General features: G+C 38.3%; 1 protein-coding gene across 2 annotated transcripts in view; it reads right to left on the bottom strand.

The window, feature by feature from the left end:
* The window catches only part of NELL1 (neural EGFL like 1), a 922,880-nt gene that overhangs the window by 349,503 nt on the left and 553,537 nt on the right, over positions 1-19,840 (bottom strand). For both annotated transcript variants that reach the window (XM_069091288.1, XM_069091290.1), the window contains exon 14: positions 9,065-9,187. In XM_069091288.1, coding sequence (XP_068947389.1) covers positions 9,065-9,187 — 123 coding nt within the window. The remainder of the gene's footprint in view (positions 1-9,064; positions 9,188-19,840) is intronic.

Here is a 19,840-nt window from a genome sequence, read left to right as displayed (position 1 = left end):
TCTCTCCTATCCCTCCTCCAAAGTCTATTTGGTTTCTGACCATTATCTTTTATCTGTCCTTCCTTCTATCTTTTTCTGTTTTCCCCTTTCCCTTCCACTTCCCTGTTGTTTAAGATAGATTTCTATAACTAATTGGGTATGTGTATATAAGTCCCCTCTTTGAACTCATTTAGATGTGAATGAGATTCAAATTTGGCTGCCCACCCCACCTCCCACCATAATTTTCCTTCTTAATGTAAAGCTCTTCCTTGCATGCCTCTTTTAATTTTATACATTCTTCCTCTACCTTCCCCTTTCTCCCAGGACAACACTGTCTCTTTTCTATCCACTCTTTTTACATCATTCCCAACATAGTCAACTCATTCCCACAGCCTCTTTTCATGTAAAATCCGAAGTGCCCTAATGATGATAAAATTTTATGATACAGGTATCATCTTCTCATATAGAAAGATAAACAGTTTAATATTATTGTGTCTCATGACTTCTCTTTCATCTTTACCTTTTTTTGCTTCTCTAAAATCTTCTGTTTGAATGTCATATTTTCTATTTGACTCTGGTCTTTTAATCAGGAATGCTTGAAATTCCCCTATTTCATTAAATATCCATTTCTCCCCAAAGGATTATACTAAGTTTTGTTGGGTAGGTGATTCTTGGTTACAATTCTAGCTCCTTTGTCCTCTGAAATACCAAAATTCAAGCCCACTGATTCTATAATGTAGAAGCTACTAAATCTTATGTGATTGTGACTGTGGGTCCATAATATTTGAGTTGTTTCTTTTTGGCTGCTTGAAAATTTTGTCCTCCACTTGGGAGCTCTGGTATTTTGACTATAATATTCATGGAAGCTTTCATTTTGTGATCTATTTCAGGAGATATTGGTAGATTCTTTCAATTTCTATTTTATTTTTCGACTCTAGGATACTAAGGCAGTTTTCCTTGATAATTTATTGAAATATTATAAATAGGACATTCTTTTTTAATTTTTATAATATTTTAAATATTTTGTCTTTTTTGGAGGGTGGTAGGCAAGGCAATTGGATTTAAGTGGCTTGCCCAAGGTCACATGGCTTGTAAGTGTTAAGTGTCTGTGACTAAATTTGAACTCAGGTTCTCCTGACTCCAGGGTTGGGGCTCTATTCACTGTGCCACTTAGGCACCCTAGGATCTTCTTTTGATCATAGTTTTCAGGTAGTCCGATAATTCTTAAATCATCTCTCCAAAATCTGTTTTCTAGGTCACTTGCTTTTCCAAATTTGATATTATTTCACATTTTATTAATTTTTTTTTCATTCTTTTGAGTTTGTTCTATTGTATATTGATATCTCATGGAATCATTAGCTACCACTTGGGCAATTCTAATTTTTAAGGAATTTTTTCTTCAGTGAATTTTTGTACCTCTTTTACCATTTGAATAATTGTGTTTTTTAAGGTATTATTTTCTTCAGTATTTTTGTGCCTCCTCTACTGGGCTGTTAATTGTCTTTTCATAATTTTCATTTTTTGCTTTCATTTCTTTACCTATTTTTTCCTCTATCACTATTACTTGATTTTGAAAAAAACAAACAAACAAAAGTTAGCACTTCCAGGAATTCTTGTTGGCCTTCAGTTAAATTCACATCTTTTCTTTGATGCTTTGCTTGTAGCTGTTTTGAATTCATTGTCTGCTGAGTTTGTTGTCTTGACCTTCCCTGTGACCATTGTAGATTTTTATGATTAGGTTTTTTTTTTTTTGTTCGTTGCTTTTTTTCCACCGTATTTCTTGATTTGGAACTTTATGTAATGTTGGGTTCTATTCTTGCCATGAGAGGCAGGGCACTATCTCAGGTTTCAGGATTTTTTTATACTGCTGTTTTCAGAGCTAGTTCTGGGGTGTTGGAAGTTTATGGTGCTTCCAACACAGTGCAAACTGGGGAGAGGAGTGAGCTCTACTTTCTTCATGTGTCCTCTTCATGTATATTCGATGTGTACTCTGAAGTTCTTGATGTGTACTTCAAAAGTACATCTCTGGGGCGGCCAGGTGGCTCAGAGAGTAAGAGCACTGGCTCCAGTGTTGGGATGACCTGGGGATCAAATCTGGGCTCAGATACTCAGCACCACACCCAGAAATAACTGGCCGTGTAACCTTGAGCAAGTTACTTAACCCTGATTGCTTTAAAAAAAAAGTACATCTGTACTTTCCTTCATTTTTCTTGCACATTTCTTCTTCCTTACCCAAGGAGAGCCCCTGATCCTTTGATAATGAAATCAATACTGCTCCTCAGGGACTCGTTTCTGGGGACTGGAAGCAATAGTGTTCTTCTCAGTCCCTCTTCTTTTGGGGCCAGAAGTGATACTGCCTCTTAAAGCTTCCACTCCTTTACTGAAAGTGCTTTTCTCTGCCCTTGAACTCTGACCCAGAAGTGGGTATATGCTATGGAATAGCCAAACAATGTCTGGTGTTGGGTATAGTGCTAGCACAGGGTCTAATCTCTTCCTGACTGGTTTTCAGGTCCCCTTACCATCTGTGACTGTAGAGCGCACAAAGCTGCTGTTGCTTCTGTCACCACCACCTTGTCCCACCAGTGGTACTTCATGTGGGCTCTGAGCCAACCTCGTCCCCCACACCACATAACTCTTTCTGACTTCCTTTCTTGTCTTGGGTTGGAAAATGTCTCACTGTGACCTTTATGTTGGTTCTACCACTCCAAAATTTAATTTGAGGGATTATATTAAATTTGTCTGGAGGGTAAAGTTGGGAGATCTCAGATGAGCACTTTCTCTACTCTGTCATTTTAGCAAAATCCCCAGAAGTCATCTGATTCTGGGTTCTTGGGGACTCTGGAGAGAACTATGTATTCTCAAAGGACTATTCATGTTTAGAAAGTAACACCACTGAAACATGGGCCTTGAGGTGATGAATGTATCCACCACATCCACCCACAAAGATTCTTTCTTAAGACATGAAAGAGCTGCAGAGGTGGAAGAAATGCACATAACTTTGTTATAATGGATCCTTGTGGTACTGAAGTAATTTATTTTAGCTGACTGGTTCCGTTCCTTCCTTTACTTTAGATTCTAGTCTCATATCCTACCTTAGCAATTCTATATAGGCCTGGGATATCTTCAGCCTTGAGGTAAGATTTCTTCCCAGGATCAAAGCTTCTTAAACATCTCTTACATTTGTTTGTGGCAGATAAGATGCAGGTCTTAGCCTATCAACTACCAACAGCCAACAACTTAACTGCAGCCAATAAGCAATGGAAAGGGCATGGAGAGATAATCCCCATTTTACTCAATGTTGTCAGGATATGTTGTCTCAATGCCAAGCATTTTTTAACACACAAAAAAGGGAGGGGGAAAAGTTCAAATAAGAGATTTCAGTTCTTACTGTTCAACTCCAACCCCAACTATGAAATAAAAGATCTGAATATTTAGATGCAACAAGGTGGCACAGTGGTAAAGAGCTATACCTGGGGTGAGGGAGACCAGAGTTTAAATCCAGTATCAGGTGCTTATCAGGTTTATGATACTGAGAAAGTCACTTAATCACTATTTGCCTCAGTTTCCTCAAATGTAAAATAAAGATAATAGCTCCCACCTATCAGGATTGTTGTGAATATCAATTGATATAATATTTTTTAAATGCTTAGCACAGAGCCAACAACATTGTACATATTACATCAATGTTGTTGTTGTTATTTAACTGACTCAAGTTTCCAGTTTTTATCTACATGTGAGATCATGGAGAAAAAGTCCAAATCTCAGAGAACTACAGACTTATAAAGTTAGAAGAGACTTCAGGGGCCATTGAATCTAATTTCTACTTTAATAGGAATTCCATTTACAGCAGAGCTGAATTCCTACTCAGTTTTTGCTTGAAGACTACTAGTAAAGACCTTGTAAAGAATTCCAATCAATTATAGATAAATGTTAGGATGTGTGTGTATATTTCCCTTGGGGCAATACTGTATTTGACTCTAAATTTTCCTCTATTTGCTCCTGCTTCTGGGACCAAGTAAAACAAGTTGTATCCTTCTTTTATATGACATCTCAATGGCCTTAAAGAAAGCCCTCATGACCCTGTAAGTGTTCTTTTCAAAGGGTGAACATTCCAATAATGATGGGGGGTGGAGCCAAGATGGCAGCATAAAAGCAGGAAAATTTGCTCCCCCCATAACCACCTTAAATTCCTATAAAATATGACTCTAAACAAATTTTAGAGCTACAGAACCCACGAAAGTGACAGAGAGAAACAAACAGCCCACTTAAGGCAGCCTGGCAGGTACACAGGAAGGGTTCATTTCGTCTTTTGGGAGCTTAGCTCAATGCCCCCCCCCCTCGCCCAGCCCACGGTTTTAGCCTCAGGGCATCCCCTACCAGCCACAGCTAGAGGGACTTCTGGAGAGTGGATCACCAGCAGATGTGGAGGTTTCCAGAATTATGAACCCATAAACGCCAAAGACAAAATGAGGGGTCAGTGTGGACTTTGGGAACAGGGGGTCCGGGAACGTGGTCTGGCCCCTGCCCCCTGGGTCAAGAAGCAGCTGAGGTAGAGTGGCCACCACTGCATGACTGCTTCAGAGCTCCTGGCCTGCAGATCGTAGGAGGACCAAGCAACCAGTCTGAGTGCTAATTGCTCTTGCTTTAACATGCTTGGATCTGGATCACTGCTTGGGTGGAGGTCCTAGGGTGTGTGACCAGGTGCCAGAGCCGGAGAAGGCTTCAGAGAGGGCACCCAACTAATAGCTCCAGCAGCTGTGAAAACCTCAGCCATTTGGGACAAAGCTCTCCTCTCTGGAAGCAGAGTTCTACTGTGTCAAAGAGTTCAAAAGTCAAGTAATTAAGTGGCAACATGAGCAAGCAAAGGAAGCAAAGCAAGCACAGAAGTCAAATCTTAGATTCCTATTTTGGGGACAAAAAAGATCAAAGCATGGAAGAGGAGGAAGACAATGAAGTCAGAACTCCTGTGCCAAAAGCTTCCAAGAAAAATACGAACTGTTTACAGGCCATAGAGTAGCTTAAGAAGGATTCTGAAAACCAAATAAGAGAAGTGAATGAAAAATAAGAGAAGTGAATGAAAAATAAGAGAAGTGAAGGAACAAATGGAAATATAAAAGAGGATGATGCAAGAAAATCATGAAAAGAGAGTCAAGAAACTTACTGAAGAAAATAACACCTTAAAAATAGACTAACTCAGAAGGTAAAGGAGGGTCAAAAAGGCAATGAGGAGAAGAATGCCTTTAAAAGCTTAATTTGCCAGATAGAAAAAAGAATTTAAAAAGCTCACTGAAGAGAATAAATACTTCAGAATTACATTGGAGCAAATGGAATCTAGTGACTTTATGAGAAATCAAGATACTATTAAACAGATCCAAACTAATGAAAAAAAGAAGGCAATGTGAAATATCTCATTGGGAAAACCACTGATCTGGAAAATAGTTCCAGGAGAAATAATTTAAAATATTTTGTACTACCTGAAAGTCATGATAAAAAAGAACCTAGAAATCATCCTTCAAGAAATTCTGAAGGAAAATTGCCCTCATATTTCAGAAGCAGAGGGCAAAAGAGAGCTTGAAAGAATCCACAGTCACCTCTGGAAAAAGATTCCAAAAAGAAAATTCCTAGGAATATTATAAGCACGTTACAGAGTTCCCAGATCAAGGAGAGAATATTACAAGCAGCCAAGAAGAAACAATTTGAATAGTGTGGGAAAAATTCAGGATAACACAGGATCTGGCAGCTTCTATACTGTGGAATCAAAGGTCTTGGAATATGATATTCTGGAGGTCAAAGGAGCTTGGATTAAAACAAAGAACCACCTACCCAGAAAAACTGAGTATCATGTTTCAAGGGAAAATACGGTCATTCAATGAAATAGAGGACTTTCAAGCATTCTTGATGAAAAAAACCAGAGTTGAATAGAAAATTTCAAATTCAGATACAAGAAGCAAGAGAAGCACGAGAAGGGTAAACAGGGAAAATAAATCATAAGGAACTTATCAAAGTTGAACTATTTATATTCCTAAATGGAAAAATGATAACTATAACTTATGAAACTTTTCTCAGTGTGAGAATAGTTGAAGGGAATATATATATATGTATACATACATATTATATGTCTATATAAGACGGTATATGGGCATATGAATACATATGTGAGTGTGTGTATAGATATAGGTATACATAGACAGAGAGCACAGGATCAATTGAATAGGAAGGGATGATACTTAAAAGGTGAAATTGAGAGGTGAGAGAGTAATGTAATGAGAGGAGATGGGGAGAGACACAATGCGGTAAATTATCTCATATAAAAGAGGCAAGGGAAAAGTGTTACAATGGAGGGGAAGAACAGGAAGGCAAAGGGAATGGGTCAACTTTAGTCTTTGAATTTGGCTTAGGAAGGGAATTACATACTCACTAAATAGGGTATCTCATCCTACATGAGAGTAGGGAAGAAGGGGATGAAAGGGGGGATGATGAAGGAGAGGGCAGGTTGAGGGGGAGAAAAGTTGGAAGCACACATTTTTGAAAAGGGACAGGGTCAAAGTAGAGAATAGAACAAGTGGGGGTTGGGATAGTATGGAGGGAAATATAGTCAGTCTTTCACAATATATCCACTATGGAAATGTTGTGCATAGCTACACATGTACAACTAATATGGAATTGCTTATCTTCCCAGTAAGGGTGGGTGACAAGTGAGGAAGGGAAAGAATCTGGAATTAAAAGTTTCAAAATCAAATGTTTAAAAATATATATTGTTATTATTTTTTACATGCAACTAAGAAATAAGATATACAGGCACTAGGGTATGGAGATCCATCTTGCCCTACCAGAAAGTTGGAGGGGGAATAAGGGAGTATGTAGGAGAGATCAAGTTGGGGCAGGGGGTATACAGTGGGATCGCTCTTTTTGGGTGGTGGGTAGGGAAAAGCCGGGGAGAAAATTTGTAATTCAAAATCTTGTGCAAATGAATGATGTAAACTAAAAATAAACATAAAATGTAATTAAAAAAAAAACAGAGTGAAAATCCCCAAGTCCTTCAGCTGTCTTTCATATGCCATGATTTTGAGGTTCCACACCATCTGGATGGTCTCTGAATTATCAGCAGGATGACCATAACTGAATTACATATTGCAAAGGTAATCTGAGCAGGAACAGTACAATCTTCCTCATATTGTATTAACTTTGTTTTTTGACTGTCATATCATTACATGAAGAAATGTAATCTTCCTCCACCAAAATATTCATGTATATATGAATCTAAGTATGAATATCAGTAAATTTTTATCTTATCTTTTCTTCCTCTTTGGTTTAAACTGTGATAGTTTCTATAAAATTAGAGACTTGAAAATATTATCTCTAAGATCTCTTATAATTTTATTCATACTCTATTTTCCCCCTCATTCTCACATGGATATATGTCCTTATATATGAAGAAGCAATACAGAAAAAATTCATATGATAGAATCCCTCCAAATGATTATTGTTTTCCATATTTATGCCTAATTTTGCCTGTTAATAAGCTTGCTAATATTTCATCAAATCATAACTAGAAAGAAGTATTTTTGTGAAGAAACATTAATTTATCTATATAATACCATAATTACATTCACATTTGGGTGGAAAAAATGGAAGAAGAAAGATAAAAAGGGGAAAGAAAGAAAAAGGGAAAGGAAGACAAGAAATGAGGAGGAAGAGTAGAAAAAAAACAGAGGAGGAAGGGAAGAAAAAGAAGGAAAGACAAGAAAAGTAATAGCAAATACTTAAGTTCATTTGATTGGGCATGAATCCCTTCAAGAAAGTCTATTTCACAATTCACAAAATTCAAGGCAATACCACTTCCCTTCAGAATCCAGGGACTCCAAGACCTTTTGGGAATTAATGCATTTCACAGCTGGTCTTGAAAATTCCACTGAGATGTGGCGGATACTTATCAGAACAGCATGGGAGGAATTGGCAAATATAGACTCACCAAAAACAGGCCAATTAATATTATTTTATGTGGAGGCATAATTTCAGAAAATACATTAAAAGTAAATCCCCATGCTCCTCAATTCAACAGCATTAGCATACAGTCCTAGTTAGCAGCCTGATCCCCTGTGGAAATATACTTCCTTTTCCATTTTCATGAAATACCTTTGGCCTACTTTGAAATACTAAGATCCCACTTCCTAAATGATCCAACTGCTTTCAGACCCTAATAATAGACAGGACTCAGAGCAGCATCACTATATATGGATTACATCACTTGTGGTCCATAGATGTTACTCATTTACCCCTTGGAAGCATTATGTTGAAAAGAAAGATGCCCACATTAGATGTTAGGAACATCATCACAAATTCGTTTCAAGAAAAGATGCTAGAATTACAGGATGGGGAAGTTTGGATTCTGCCAATCTGGGCTATATATGTTCCACCTTCCCAAGAGCTATGAAAAGCGTGTCAAATGAATGTGGAAAATTTTAGATTTTTAAAAAATTGAGGAAGTTTCAAAATATTGGTGTAACCATAGAGAAGTACATCACGTTCTTTTCATTTCATATGTGCAGATGCATGGTCAACTATAAAATTTATCTCTTTTCATTTCAAATAGGCATTGTCAAAAGGTTTACTGAAAGTCAACATATCTGGGGATCTATAAACATTGGGAATCCCTGGTGTGGCTGATGGAAAGCAGGGATTGGCACCAAGAAGACCTACTTGCAAGTTTTGCCGGAGATATAAACTAGCTGTGTAGTATGGATTAGTGAGTCTATATTGATGCCAAGGATAAAACTCTATGACTCTACGAGTCTGTGACAAACAGGATGCGAAGCTGCAGCATTGTCATATTGGGGGTTCCATACATCCATGATATCAAAGGTTTGCGGGTATGAAGTAGAACATTTTTCCCAATGGAAATGGAGAAAGCAAAGGATGACTCAATCCCCTTCATCATCTCTATGCTTGTAGCAAATGTCAGATAATAAAATAGAAGCTAAAACCAAGAGAAAACTTGGCCACCAGAAGTATAAGAACTTGGATAGTGAGACTAACATTAATCAAACTTGTAGCTCTGATAAAATTGCCCAAACAGTGGACCTACCTCGGCAGATGGTTCCATTCCCCACATATCCAGGCTTGCAGGTGCAGCTGTGTCCCCTGACAGTATTAGTACAGATTGCATTGTCATCACAGGTGTGCTGGCCAGTACCACATTCATCATGTTCTAAGGGAAAAGAGAGAATGAACCGCTTTTTAGACTAAGAAGTAGAAAATGGCCAGGTAAATAAGAATTAATGAAAAAAGGAGATCTTTGCCAACATCCACTTGAAAATATTTTAGTTACAGATTGCAGAATAAACAACCCAAAATGACATGAATGAAAGATACACAAAAGTCCTCAGTGTTATCCCACCTGGCCTACTCCTAGGATGAATAATATTGTTTGTTTCAACCATAGAGTATAAATGAAGAAACGAGGTTACAGATTGCCCACTACTTCAAAAGGCTAATTCTCCAAATAATACTTATGAATCCCTTTTCATAATCCTGGCCATAGGGAATGATAATAAGCATTGGGCTGTGACTTAAGAACTTGGAGTGGGTTATACTGCCAAAGCTCCATTTTAGAATCTGTCAGCAGATCAACCCTAATTTTCAATATAATCTATTTTCATAGGATTTAGAATTCAACCTCTGGTGTGATGCCTGGGAAGCAATAATATGTTAACAATCACAACATTAAATATTTAAATACTCCATCATTCAAAATCTCTAGTACTGAGGATGGGGAAGGAAGGAGCAATTTTTTTAAATGCCAGATGAACTTGTAGAATTTGATACCAGAAACATAAAAAAGACCAATCTCAGCCCATTGCTGATTCATCCATTCTACATACCCAAAATAATTGAACCCTTAAACAGGTATTCCATATCCCAAGATATAAATGAGCATTGGGGATAAATTAATATTTTTAAGACCTTTTTACAAAGAAAACAGTCATGGTAACTTGCATGGAATCCAAATACAAGCTAACATATTTTATATGTAGCTTAAATTTTGAACAATGCACCATCTGAAAATTTCATTTCTTGGAATTTAAAAAGAAAAGTAACAAAGGAAGGAAGGGAGGAAGGAAGATAAGAAGGAAGGGAGGGAGGGAGGAAGGAAGATAGATAGATAGATACACATTGTGAGGGAAAGTGAAAGAGACAGACAACCAGTTGAAGTGGAACTTGGAATGAATTGAGCTGAGCAGGTGTTGTGGGATGGGAGGACACAGAAGATACTCTCTGGTATCAGATGGAGTGAGTCTGCATAGTCCTGTTGGCCCATGGCCCAGGGAGTTTGAAAGAAGTTGTTTGGTACAATTCAATTAGTTTGCACCCAGCACCATATGTGTGCTCAGTCCTAGGGATACAGAGACAACAGAAACAAAATAAACCCTGCCCTCAAGGAGCTTATATTTTATAACAATACAAATTGTGTTCCACAATTCCAGAGGGTGAGGAGTACACTGAGGGTGGTTATCAGGGACATAGACCTTTGACAGAAGTGCTCTAAGACAAAACCCATGTTAGTTACAGCTCTGGGAAAGAGAAACAAACAATTTGGGTGTTGAAGCAAGAGTTAAAATTCTAACTAGAAACGCCAAAGCAAATGCATTAATTACAGTAGAAAGAAAATTTAAACATAATCTATTAGGTCAATGGAGTAAAGCCTTGGAATAATCCTCTGCTTCATTAATTTTTATTTTGAACATCCTGTAATGGTAATGGTATTTGAAGATCTTCCATGCCCCTTGTATTGGCAAGCAAACAGGTACCTAGCACTCAGTTTCAAGTTCATTATTGTGTCAAGTATTAAGACCCAGAACTTGTGAATCCCACAATGGGATGAACTTGGTGATATAACAGGAAGGGGCAGGACAGGGAGGAACTATTTAACTTTCCCTCACAATGTGTATCTATCTATCTTGCTTCCTCCCTCCCTCCCTCCCTTCCTTCTTATCTTCCTTCCTTTGTTACTTTTCTTTTTAAATTCCAAGAAATAAAATTTTCAGATGGTGCATTATTCAATTATATAATACCATATATAAGGAGAGGCTCGGGCTAGAGAGAGAAGAGATTTGGAGAACAGAACTTGTGGTGGCAGAACTTCTTTTGAGAGCCAGCCAGAACTTCTGCTGAGAAGTGCTGGCAATGAACACTGCTGGGAACAAGAACTGCGGGGAGCTGGAACTTCTGGGAGCTGGAGCAGCATAGAGGCTGAGCATCTACTGGGAGTGAGGAGAAGAGGATACTTGCTTGAGGGCATGAGTGAAGAGCAGAGAATCTTTGCCTAAGGGAGCCTGTTTTGTTTTGAAGGCTTAGGTATGTGGGTGTTTCACTGCATTGACATGTGTACCAAATTTGTGGTTACTACAATGACTTTGACCTTTTGGTTTCGGGACTCTGTTTTCTGGTATTTGAATAAAGGCTTTGGTTCTGTCCTCCATGTGAAGAGCCTGTTACATTTTGTGATTCATAACTATGCCAGCATAATCATAACCACTGTGGACATTATGAATATCACATACTTGTTACACGTCTTTAATCCATAAGACATATTTATTTTGATTATGCAGCATATGTGTTTGATAGAGGTAAATCCCACCTTTGCAGAAAACTTTCAGGTAACTGCGTAGGGTGGACCAATCCAGTAGTTAGTGGACCATAGGAACAATGGGAATCAAGGGAGTATAAGGGTGGCAGGCCAAAAAATTAAGCTTAGTTAAAGGCTGCATTGAGAACAGGTAAAATAGGACATCTAGTCAAATCTACGGTGGTAATAATATATTCAGAGGGTCAAGTGGAATTTTGCATATGACATTTTAGGAAAGACATTGACAAACAGGATAAACTCAGATGAGGGATAGCAGCATAACAATAATATTCAGGATGCTAAGATTGTAGGATCAGCATGTCATAGAGTCTAGAGCTGGAAGGGACTAAGGACTCATCTCTTCCAACCCATCTTACAAATAGGAGACAAGGGATCAGACAGATCCAGTGGCTTGCCTAAAGTAGGACTTTGGACTTCAGAAGACTGGTCAGAGGGCATGGGGAAGTTTCATCTGGAGAAGAAAGCACAGGGATTGACCACTGTTTTCACATTAAGAATGACTATCAAATTGAAGAGAGATTAGACTTGATCCACTTGGCCCCAAAGGACAGAAAAAAATGGGAAGTAACAAGGAATTTGATTTGGTAGATGGAGGAAGGGGGGAAGAGGGAATTGGTTCCCAAGGAAGGATAGGCTGACTTGGTAGGTCATGGGCTTGCCATCCCCAGAGGTCAACAGGATGAGAATAGAAGGCTGCTTTTTAGACATGTGGTAGATGATTCTAGTTTATATATAGGTTGGACTAACTGAAATCTGAAGTCTTTTCTGACACACAGATGCTGTGATTCTGTAAAATGTTTCTATCTCAGGATGAGATCAAGCAGAGCTGTTTCAGATGGGAAAAAAAGCATGTGTCAGCTGAGGGTGAGGGGGCAGAGGGCTATAAATGGCACACGTGCCCATAGTGTCTGACAAAGTTATCTTTTAGTATTAGGAGCTTCCAGAAGATCAGAGGATCTTGAGCTCAAGGGAATGAGAGCAATAGAGTATTAGTGCCGGAAAAGATGCTAGAAAACATCTATCCCAAGTCCCTTGTTTGACCAATTAGCATTACTGAGGCCTCAAGAGACTTTGGGGTCAAGTCAGAAAAACCAGCTGAACCAATGGTGAATGAGATAACAATAGTGTTACAGAAGCTTCACAGAAAAAAAATGTACTCATGCATAAGGTACTAGTAGGGATGGAAAAAGGAGAGGGAACTAGGAGTCATGAATTTAGAAGTGGAAGGCACCTAACAGGTTCAATCTCTCCATTTTGAATATGAGGAAATTAAGGCATAGAGAAGTTAAATGACATTCCAGGGACACACAACTGGAAGTGAGTGTTTGAGCATTGCAATCCAGGTCCTCCTCACTCCAAGTCAAGCAGTCTATGCCCTATACCATGCTCCCTATCAAGAAGGGAAATAGGTTTGTTGGGCAGATGGTCACAGCTTAGTAAAAAATCTAAATATGAATCAGCTATATAGTGTTGTGACTAAAGGTAAAAGGATGGATCCATCCATCCATTCATTCACCAAGTTATTTATGAAGCAGTTATATTCAGGAGGAAAGGTGGATGGCTTAGTGAATAGGCAGCTTTGAAGCCAGTCAAACCTGAGTTCATGTCCTAGCTCCAACAGATACTGGGTATGTAACTGGGCAAATCCTTTAATATTTCAAAGCTCCAAGCACCTCTCCAAAACTAGAAGTTGTAGAGTAGGTGGTGATTTTTTTTTTAACTTTTTTTTTAAGCAATCGGGGTTAAGTAACTTGCTCAAGGTTACACGGCCAGGTGTTTCTGGGTGGGTGCCAAGTGTCTGAGCCCGGGATTCGATCTCCAGGTCTTCTCAACACTGGAGCCGGTGCTCTTACTCGCTGTGCTACCTGGCCGCCCCAATAGGTGGTGATTTCAATCAGCCAATAAGCCCACGCTATATTCCACGCACTCTACTAAGTGGTACCGATAGAAAGAGAGGCAAAAGACAGCCCCTGCTCTCAAGGAGCTTATGGGCTGGAGTGGGAGACAACATGCAAAGAAGAGGCAGAGATAAGGAAAGATAGTGTTCCAGACATGAGGAACAGCCAGATGCCTGTAAGAGAAGCACCTGAAGGACCTTACTAGATTTTGAACCAACTCAGGACATCCACCATCACTGGGGTGACACCTTTGCTAGACATCTACCTCCTAGTCTTATCCCATACTTGATGATACTTATTAGGGTTTCTGAAGAGAAAAATGGAATTTTATTTTTCAACAAATCTTAAATGAGTTAAACATACATACAAAAGTTTTGGAGAGAGCCTATGGTCTCATCAAATGCTGTCTTGCAATCAGCAAACAATAAAAATTCTATCTTGTACTATTTGGACTTTTTCAGCAAATTGTGTAGCTCAAGATGTGGTTTGATGCAGAGGATTTTCTTTAGATGTATTTGCTTCTTTATTTATTGGGAAAATTTCTAGTGCTTAGATAGAATATAATATTAACATCTGATTCATATAATAACATTATTTTAAGTTAATTTTTCAATCTTTCTAAGTATATATTTTGTAGAGTGATTTTTAGGTATAAGTGTATGTGACACGTGTCAAAGATTTTGATTTCTGAATATCTTTATATCATTTATATTTGTCATTTACATCATGTATAATTACCTCTATATCATGTATATTAATTATATTTTTATTGTTATATTATTTTCCTAATGTTGAACCATCCTTGTATTTCTCATATAAATTTAATTGATCTTACAGAAATTTTTTAAAACGATTATTGTTTTGTTTTTGTTGGATTGTAGGATTTTTGTCCAAGATTTAATTTTAAAATTTTAGATTAATATTCATTTGTATTATTAGTCTACAGTTTCTTTTGCTTTATCCTTCCTTTTTACATGTTAAGGCTATAAGTATAGACCTTTATATTTAATATTTTGTATAAATGAGAAAGTATGAACATGAATCAATAGGTTTTTTTAATAGGTCTCCTGATAGTCTTTTGGGGGTTATGTTTTTGACATATGAAGATCTTAAAAAACAAAGCATGTGGTATGATTAAAGAAATTGCATGTTATTGCACACATACATGTTATTTCTCCTGATAAATTGTAAATTTCTTGAGATTAGTGACTGGTCCACTGTTGTCTTTGTCTCTCCAGCATCTAGCATAGAGCTTGACACACAAAAGGCATTCTGAAAATTCTTACTGAATGACTGATTTCATTGCTTACCCATACCATGATTTTTCTATATTGTTTTGGTATCTTCCCTTCCCTGAGATGTCTTGTTAAGCAATCTCTCAATGCATTCAAGTACTTTGACCAGTCCATCCCTACCCTCCCCCCCAATTTCTCTCTCTCAATGATATTTCTGTTTCTTTTTCAGGAAAACACTGTTATTGTACCAATGTGGAAATATATATCTCATTGACGAAAATAGAACCTAACAGAAAGAGTGACTAATTTATTGAAGTTTAACATCTTTTTTTGTTTTCTTCTTTCTGCTGTCACCTATGAATGCTTTTAGAATGATATGAGTCATTTAAGTCACAATTTCTCCAAACTTGTTTTTCATTCTTTTAGAGCACAATGCTATCTGTAGTCTTCATCCAGCCTCTTTCAATGTGTATGACAAATGACTGTATTATAATCTGACAATTGCCTTTGGCTGCCATCTCTCTCTCCTTGGCAAGGAGATCATATATTTGCTGGCTAAGACAATTCCTGTGCTCTTTTAGCCCCCTTTTAATAATAATAGCTAACATTTATATACTTCATACTATGTGCCAGGCACTGGGATAAGTGTTTTACAAATATTATCTCATTTGATATTTATAAGAATCCTGGGAGGTAGGTGCTATTATTATCCCCATTTTACTCCTGAGGATTGTGAGGCAAACAGAGATTTAGTGATTTCTCCAATATCACAGAGCTAGTAAGTCACCAAGTCTAGATTTGAACACATTTCTTCCTGAATCCAAATCTAGCACTCCATTCTGGCCCGATCTGCCTTCTTCTGGGTTTATTCCATCACACTGGTTTAAATTTTTGCCAGAACTAGTGACAAATGAGTTTGTCAACTTTCCATTTTTGCATTTCCCACTTTTAGGCACTGATGGCTTATTGGAACAAATGGAATGGAAACTTTTCAACTAATCACTACACACACCTTCTTACGCTTAGCTTTTCTTGGAATTTATGTTGATTTAACCCTTGAATCTAACTAGGTTGGTGACCCAACTACACATGACAGTTTATTTTGATTCCTACATCAATAATCAATCATTTCCTTTCTGTCAATATAGAGCTAATGTCTTTGTGTGTGTTGATGTGGATTCACAATTTCCTATATTCTTTAATTATTTTCCAAAACAAAGCATTTATGACATGCAGTTGTGAAGCTTCTCAGTGTATTGTAAGTGTTCAGTATCATTCATATATTCCAACATATTTTCACTATCTTCATTTTTCTCTATTTTGGTGTAAGTGTTACCAAATCTAAAAGTATATATTAACTTGTTTTGGAGGATACTTTATTTCTTCTAACATACCTTTTTTTTAGTTAGTAATTATATAGTTTCTTAATGTCTGTATCATTTAGAATAGATGTTAGTACATAGGCCATATCTATCTTTAAACTGTTCTTTCTCCCCCCCCATACTAATAAGGAATACTATATTATGAGTAAATAATAAGAGTGAATACTGTAATATAATACCAAGGAAAGGCAACTTCCCAAGGTTCAGAATACCAGCATAGGGGCTCTCCATTTTATTCAGTGACCAACCAAGAACAGAGAAGGTCAAAACATGACATCATTCAAAATACAGCATTTACTAAGTGTGATTAAATAATCTCCAAGTACTACCCCACCCCAGGACCTTCCAATCATTCAATCAATTACAAAGTCCCTGTTCTAAATACTACTCCACCGCTAGGCTATACCTTCATTTAGTCCACCACAAAGCCCCTCTTCTCAAATGGAGATTAGTTTCCAAACATAAGTAAAACACATTCATTTGTTCAACCATAGAACACAAAAAGGTCAAAAGTTCCCCACCCCTGGATCACAATTGAATCTACCCCAGAGTTACATCAAGTTTAAGCACAGCACTTAATACCCAAATGGAGGTCTTTTCTTCATCTTGACACGAGGCAAGTTCTCAGCAATCTTAGTTCCTGGGGAGACAAGGCTTAGCAAGGCCATAAGATACATTGCCAGTCCCTTCATTAATTCATCTTCTGTCTGTAGAACAGTCCTAGAACCCCTGAAAACATTAGCAAAACCCTCTCCCAGGATTTCTGTAAACATACAACAAGAAAATCCTTCTTCAGGGCTTCTGAACCAACAGAAAGGTTCCCAGACCCCTGCAACAACAGCACTGTCCTTCACCAGTGGACAGTATTCATTCTGTCTGCAGGACAGTCTCCAGACCCCTGCAACAACAGCACTGTCCTTCACCAGTGGACAGTATTCACTCTCTGTCTGCAGGACAGTCTCAGGGCTTCTTAACCAAAAGCCAGGTTCCAGGACTTCTTCAACAACAGGACTGTCTTTCACCAGTGGACAAATCTGGCAAAACAACATCAAAACAGACAGACAAAGTACCAGCAAAACAGCCATGTCTCCTCAGTCCTTGGCAGCTCAGGGGGCAGGTCTCAAAAGTCCAGGGCAATTCAAAGTGGCCCTCAGCAATCCTTCTCAGTCTCTCTCTCTGCCTCCACGAGGTGCTGCTTCCAAAAAGTTCTTCTGCCTCTCTCTTGTCTCTCCAAATCTACGTCACCAGCTCCTCCCAGTTCAGAACTCTCTTTTCACATCAACAAGTCCATCCCACAGGTGGGATTAACAAGCTCTGGGTTTTAACACAATCAATTTGAAAAACAAGCCAATACAGGGGGATCTTTATGTTCCATTACTATCACAATACTTATTCTGATAGCCTATCAGTGATTAAAATGCCAGTATTATTACGTATGCATTCACTCATACAATCCACTTAAGTCTAACTTCAGCGCTAGACACTAAATGTAACTTCAGTGCTAAAGATGTTCAATATACATCAGATACTCCATGGCTATTCCCTAGCCGACTTTGCAACTGATTAGCAAGCAATAGAAGGTAGACAACATGGAAAGAAAACAACCTGAGTTATCTGGACAGTCACAGCTATACTTCCGCCCATGCATTATAGCATTACTTACATCCACCTGAAGAAGCAATGTATCAAAAAAAGAACTTTATAGGGACACCTGGGTGGCATAGTGCACAGAGCACAAGCCCTGGAGTCAGGAGGACCTGAGTTCAAATCAAGTCTCAGACACTTACTAGTAAACTGTGTGACCCTGGGTAAATCATTTAATCCTGATTGGGAAGGAAGGAAGGAAGGAAGGAAGGAAGGAAGGAAGGAAGGAAGGAAGGAAGGAAGGAAGGAAGGAAGGAAGGAAGGAAGGAAGGAAGGAAGGAAGGAAGGAAGGAAGGAAGGAAAGAAGGAAGGGAGAGAGGGAGGGAGGAAAGAAGGAAGGGAGGGAGGAAGGAAGGAAAGGAGGGAGAGAGGGAGGAAGGAAGGGAAAAAAGAAAAAAAAAGGATTTTATTTCCAGTATTCCAGAAAATAGCAACTATAATCACATGTATATGCCCTTCCACTTATCTCCTCTGTCACCCTTGTTCTGCTGGCTCCCTTGGTTTTCCACACAGTTAATGCGAACCCAGTTAACAACCCTTCTTCACCCCCACCCCAACAGAAAAACCAGACCATAATTCCCTTAAAGGCAGAAACCCTGTCTTCTGTATTTTTTAGTTTCCTTTGGCATCATCACATGGAGGAGTGGAATGGGGTTGGGAGAGAAAGGGATAGGACAGGGCTGTATATTATTTCTGAGACAGCAAGGACCTTTAAGTTCTAACTTCCTTATTTTATAAATAAGTAGATTGGTCCCAAGGATGACTGATTTGCCCAAGGTAATAGAGTATTCCAGGTTTGGCTTTTTTGCCTTTATTATATGCTACAGGAGGCAATCAATTAAGGATGGATAAATGGACTAATACAAACTCTTAAAAAGATGCATTAATGATAACACTGTAGTACTTCTTCATTTCTGAATAGTTCTTTCTCGTTAAATTTACTTTAGGGCTCTCTTATATTGTTCCTGCTAATCAGCCCCCAAAATATGGGACTGTAAGCCACAAAGACTCCCTAAAACATGTTTTTGTCCTGTTTCTATATTCAAATAGCCTGATAAATACTATACCAAGTGAATTTATGAATGGGCTAGCAGTCTATTAAAAATGAGCCAGTGAGATCCACCTAAGACAACCAATGAGAAAGATAACATGTGTTTCTGAGGTCCCAGAGCAATACTTTAAATGCTACACACTTTTCCAAAAGAGACGACTGACAGCATGAAGCTTTTCCAACTGTAGGTAGGCCTGAGTACATAAAAAAAGAATCCATTTTGAACAGTACCTTATATTCCAATATCCTGGAGCTAGTCTGAACACAGGCATGTATGACTGGCTCCTTCTTTCCACTCACTAGTCGTAAGGAAATTGAATCAACCTGTCCAACAGGGAGGCCAGTACTAATTGTCATTATCTCAGTAACCAACTGTTTTCTTAAGTGGCCCATCCAGAACCCTGTAGAGCTGATTGAAACTCTGACTCTCACTAGCTACAGAGACAAAGTCCTTGGGCTGAGATGCCTTGATAATGAATGACTTCTTGCATTCCTAGACCACATCACAGTTTCTGAAGTGGTGTCAAACACAGTGTTATCATATTTGACTTTTACAACATTCCTCTGAGATCAGCAGGGGAGGGGTTTTAATCCCCCATTGCAAAAAAAGTAATAATTGCAAGGAATCATCATTTTGAAAGCTGAAAGGAGCCTTAGAGATCACCTGCTGGGAGGATTATAGGTTTAGAGTTGGAAAGGACATTGTAGATAAGTGATGTCAAACTCTAATAGAAAGGGGGTGGGGTGTAATAATCCATACATAAGGATCCCTCTGGGCCTCGTTGATTTAGTTGTGAGAGGTAATATTACCTATGTTTTATTGTATTTTTATTTTTGTCACATATTTGCCAATTACATTTTAATCTGATTCATTTGACGCCTGGGAGTGCTGAATCCTCATTAGTCCAATGTCGCATTTTTCAGGTGAAGAAAGAGAGTGAAAGAAAGGTTACATGACATGCTGATATCAACAGAATCCAAACTTTAACCATCTGACAGCCAAG

This window comes from Petaurus breviceps, unplaced genomic scaffold (genome assembly GCF_028583685.1).
Source record: "Petaurus breviceps papuanus isolate PSGF00001 unplaced genomic scaffold, PetGlider_PUasm1.0 188, whole genome shotgun sequence".
NCBI classification, from domain to species: Eukaryota; Metazoa; Chordata; class Mammalia; order Diprotodontia; family Petauridae; genus Petaurus; species Petaurus breviceps.
This window is presented reverse-complemented; position numbering and strand designations above follow the sequence as displayed.